General features: G+C 34.0%; 1 protein-coding gene across 1 annotated transcript; it reads right to left on the reverse strand.

Moving 5' to 3' along the window:
* Window positions 1–2474, reverse strand: LOC143540405 (metal transporter Nramp3.2-like). The gene is made up of 4 exons (XM_077033479.1): window positions 1981–2474; window positions 1058–1194; window positions 318–970; window positions 1–210 (listed from the first exon to the last, which is right to left on the reverse strand). Exons 1-4 carry the CDS (start codon window positions 2472–2474, stop codon window positions 1–3), a joined length of 1494 nt encoding a protein of 497 aa, XP_076889594.1.
* Between the last annotated feature and the right edge of the window lie 1944 nt (window positions 2475–4418).

The raw sequence follows: 4418 nt of genomic DNA on the forward strand, positions 1-4418 counted from the left end.
CTATATTGTGTCGCTTCTTGGCTTCAAGAAACCGAATGAAGATACTGTAATGCTTTGCCAGATAAGGTATACAACGAATGCAATATATGCAACAGTGAATATTATGACGATACTAGTAAAGGCTACCCCGCTTACTTCTTCAGCAAAAAACTGTTGCAATAAATAACCGTTTATCGCAATCACTAGTGCAGCCACGAACCATGAGACTATCTGCAAGCATGACCAAACACATACAACATCATTATCGTTTTCATAATTAAATATTAATGTAAAGATGTAACATGTTAATGTTTTGCAAATGATGTATAAGATTATACCTTTAAAACAGGGCCAATTTTAAAAATACCCATGAGATCATCTTTAGCCACCAAACACAAAAGTGGAATAAGAGCAAACGGGATCTGAACCGACTGAAGCACATTCAACCATTCGTTTAAAGTATCCAAAGATTCCTCGGAACTATCAAATATTAAAGCAACTATCAATGTTGGAATTATAGCACAACTTCGTGTTATCAACGCCCTTAACCATTTCTTCAATCTCAAATCAAGAAAACCACCCATAATAAACTGCCCGGCATAGGTGCCCGTGATTGTACTACTCTGCCCGGCTGCTAACAACCCGACAGCCCAAATGTACAAAATAGGTACAACCCCACCACCAAATTTATCTTCAAGATACTGGCCCGCGTTCCCTAGACCGATAGTGTCAGCTATTGCAGTACCAAAGAACGCTTTTGCAAATACGGTTGTTACAAAGAGGTTAATAATAAATGATACAACGAGTGCTATGGCGGATTCAATTGAATAGTATCTGAGAGCTTCTTTGACCCGACCCGTTTTTCGTGGGTCGATTTCTCGTGATTGTACGAGTGCGGAATGTAAGAATACATTGTGTGGCATTATTATGCATCCAACAACTCCAACCGCTTGTTGGATTGTTTTTGAGTTGAGCTTTGGAACCACAAGACCTTACAAGAATAAAGAAATTGTTTTTTGAGTTTTGGATATTGAAGAGTTAAAAGTATTTAACTAATAAAAAAAGTTGTAATTTTTACCAACAAGAAGCTCCTTGGCACTTGGCTTGGTTTCGCCAAACATCCATGCGAACGAGATTGCCATGACTGCAATGAGAACCGCAAAAAGTGCTTCTAGCTTTCTCACACCATAGTTTTCAAGAAATAAAAAGATGAAGCTGCATTGAAGATTACAGGGAATCAAGATCAAGAAAAGCATCTTTATTGATTATAATGTTAAAAGATTCAATTTTGAAAAATGCCCAGAAGCCTTAAACTCAAAAGTCAAAAGGCCCTTTATTCACCTTGATTTATTTTAACAAATAATCAATCCAAGATGCTCAGAAGGAAATTAAAATACTGATAAATACCAATAACTTAATAGTCAAAGTGAAAAACTGACAACATGACAACCAGAACATAATAAATATATGCATACAAACAGAATGAACTTGGCATGTTATCACTAAATTATAGAATCACGCTGCAAAATTAAGTAATCAATTTTGAAGAACACTGGAGAAATCAAGAAAATATATAGATTAAACTGATAATGTTTAATATTAGATAATATAGAGAATCTACAAAAAACATCAAATGGTAAGCATAATTTTTGAACAACAGTTTTAAGTGTCCAATTTTCAACAACACCAAGAACCCAACTCAACTTTACAAAAATAATAAATGAATAAAAACCCAACTTATGAAAATTTGACATCTTTCACTAATTTGTGAATACCAAGAATGAAAACAAACAAAATGTGAATCATACCAAAACACAAACCTGTTCACAAACAGACAGAACTAAACAAAAATCCAACACATGAATCAAATTAAATAAAATATTCACCAATTTAAATTTTGAAAAACACCCAAAACCCAAGTCAAATCTTTAAACAAAAAAATATTATCATTATCAGAAAATTAATAAAAATTTCAACTAATTAGAACAGAGTGTAGTTTACCAATCCAAGGCAGTAATAACAACACCAGCCCAAAGCGGCAAAAACCCAAGAGTCAAAATCTTAAGAGCAATCGCACTCCCAATAACCTCTTGAATATCAGCTCCAATTAGCGCCAACTCAGTCATGATCCACAATAGCTTCCCAGCCCAATTGGGATACTCTTCTCTACACAGCTCAGCCAGATGCCTCCCGGTGACCACGCCAAGCCGAGCCGACAAGAGCTGAACCAGCAAGCCAATAGCCGTAGCCCACAACAGCAGCCATAGCAAGGAGTAGCCAGCAATGGCACCAGCCTGGAGATCACCCTCCAAGTTACCCGGGTCCAAGAAGGCTATGCTCATCAAGAACCCGGGTCCGGTGAAGAGCCAGAGTTTGCGCCATGAGAAGGGTGGAGGTGAGTCGCCGTACTCGTTGTCGAGTACGGTGATGTGGACCTTTTCGGTTGGGTCGTAGGCCGTTTCGGTGAGTAACGGTTGGTGTTGGTCGGAAGGCATGTTTTTGTTTTTGATCGGAAAGTTGGTGGTTTTATTTGGTGGTGGAGAGAACGTGAGATAGTGGAATGATTGTTGGATGCTAGTTACTGTATTGAGTGTTGAAGAGGTTTTAAGATGAACGTAGTATGTAGCGTAAGGACGATGTATTGCTTTTACAAGTGGGCGCCTGTTTGGAAAATATGCTTGTTTTTAGAGTAAATGTTAAAATCGTCCCTGAAGTTTGGTAAGATTTACGAATTTCGTCTAAAAATATTTTTTTTAGTTAGACCTTCGATGTTTCTCAACCGTTGCTAATTTTGTCCAAATTGTTAACTTAGTCTAAATCAACGTTAAATCAGGGGTGTTACTGTCATTTTACATGTTTGTTTACATTATTATTATTATTATTATTATGAGTTTGTTCGATGACATATATAGTATCCATTTGTTTATTCTTCTTTATTTTTAATTATATAAAGGGTTTAGCTTAGTGTGATAATAATAATAATAATAATAATAATAATAATAATGATAATGTAAGCAAACATGTAAAAGGATAGTAACACCCATGAGTTAACGTTGAATTTAGACCGAGTTAACAATTTGGACGAAATTGGCAATGATTGGGAAACATCAACAGTCTAATTGCGGAAAAAAAATATTTTTGGACGAAATTCAAAAATGTGACCAAACGTCATGGACGATTTTGGCATTTTAATCATATAATAAAGAAAGAGTAAAAAGACATGTCTAACCCTGACTTAACAATTCAATTTAACGGGGTTAGTGATTTGGATGTAATTGGCAAGAATTGGAAACGTGGATGGTCCATATGCAAAAAAAAATAAACTTTTTAAACTAAATTCGCATTATTTGCCAAACCACAAAGACGAAAATGACACTTTCCTTTTACTTTTATTTGATTTAACCAAATTCATTCAATTTTAGTGATTTACGTGTATATTTTTATTTATTCCCTGATAATAATTTTGTTCATATGGTGATAATATCAAGGGCGTCATGGCGGACTACCATCTCAAATACATGACAAAGGATTACAACATTATTAGTACTTTTAATACACTAGCTTCAACTGTCATCTTCCTCAAAATTAGGTTTAGATCCCTAAATACATATTCAACTAACACCCTCTCCAATTGACGATAATATCTTTTAGTTTAACATGATAATGCAATGAAGTTAATGATAAGGTTTAAATGAAAAGATATGAAAACCTAGAGGGTTGGAGACTAAAAAAAAATAATAACGAACTGAAGAGATTTTCAACAAAACAAAGAGACAAATAAGCAATGTTTTAAAAACCTATTTTTTAGTCGTATCGGATTAGGCTAAAAAATGATACAACCGTTTGAATCGGGTTGCACTTGGAGTTCATTCGGATTGAATGTTTACCCTATAACTTCATATAAATGTAATTTCAATTCAAAATATAACCTTAAAGTATATGATTTCATAATAAAAAATAATTCAAAAGCTAATCCATAATATAAAAATAATACAAAAGCATTTGATTTTCAAACAAAGTTTCTTTAAAAATTAAAGTGTGCAATATGTTTATGACATCGTTCACTAGTTTACTCGTTTCAATTCTATCTTCTAGGTTAAAAGTCATTTTTAAAAAATTTGGGTCCCAAAAGATATAAAAAAATCTATTAGTCATAACCGGTTTGCTTATTTAAACCGGTATTTTTGAAAAAAACGATGGTTCGATGTTCAATCAAACCACTCAAAATACTGGGCTCTAAATACCGGTTTCTTGTTCGGAATCGGGTATAACCGGTTCAACCGGCCAGTATCAACCAACTTTTAAAACACTACAAATAAGCTAAATTTACTTTTCAAATTTAAATATAGAATCATGACACTTATCTATGTTTTTTAAACAGATAATTTAAACATCTTATAATTATTTAGGGCAAGAAAGGTGGCCACTCAAGGTATCAC

Source organism: Bidens hawaiensis, unplaced genomic scaffold (genome assembly GCF_021521415.1).
Source record: "Bidens hawaiensis isolate Kalapana, Puna unplaced genomic scaffold, B.hawaiensis_p1.1 tig00012229_1, whole genome shotgun sequence".
Taxonomy (NCBI): domain Eukaryota; kingdom Viridiplantae; phylum Streptophyta; class Magnoliopsida; order Asterales; family Asteraceae; genus Bidens; species Bidens hawaiensis.

Excerpts from the sequence above, each read along its gene's own strand:
- LOC143540405 (XM_077033479.1), bottom strand. The coding sequence starts at position 2,474 with ATGCCTTCCGACCAACACCAACCGTTACTCACCGAAACGGCCTACGAC. Across the intron at positions 1,195-1,980 it reads GTTATTACTGCCTTGGATTG|CTTCATCTTTTTATTTCTTG; the intron begins GTAAACTACACT and ends TCTTCAATGCAG. Across the intron at positions 211-317 it reads AAATTGGCCCTGTTTTAAAG|ATAGTCTCATGGTTCGTGGC; the intron begins GTATAATCTTAT and ends TCATGCTTGCAG.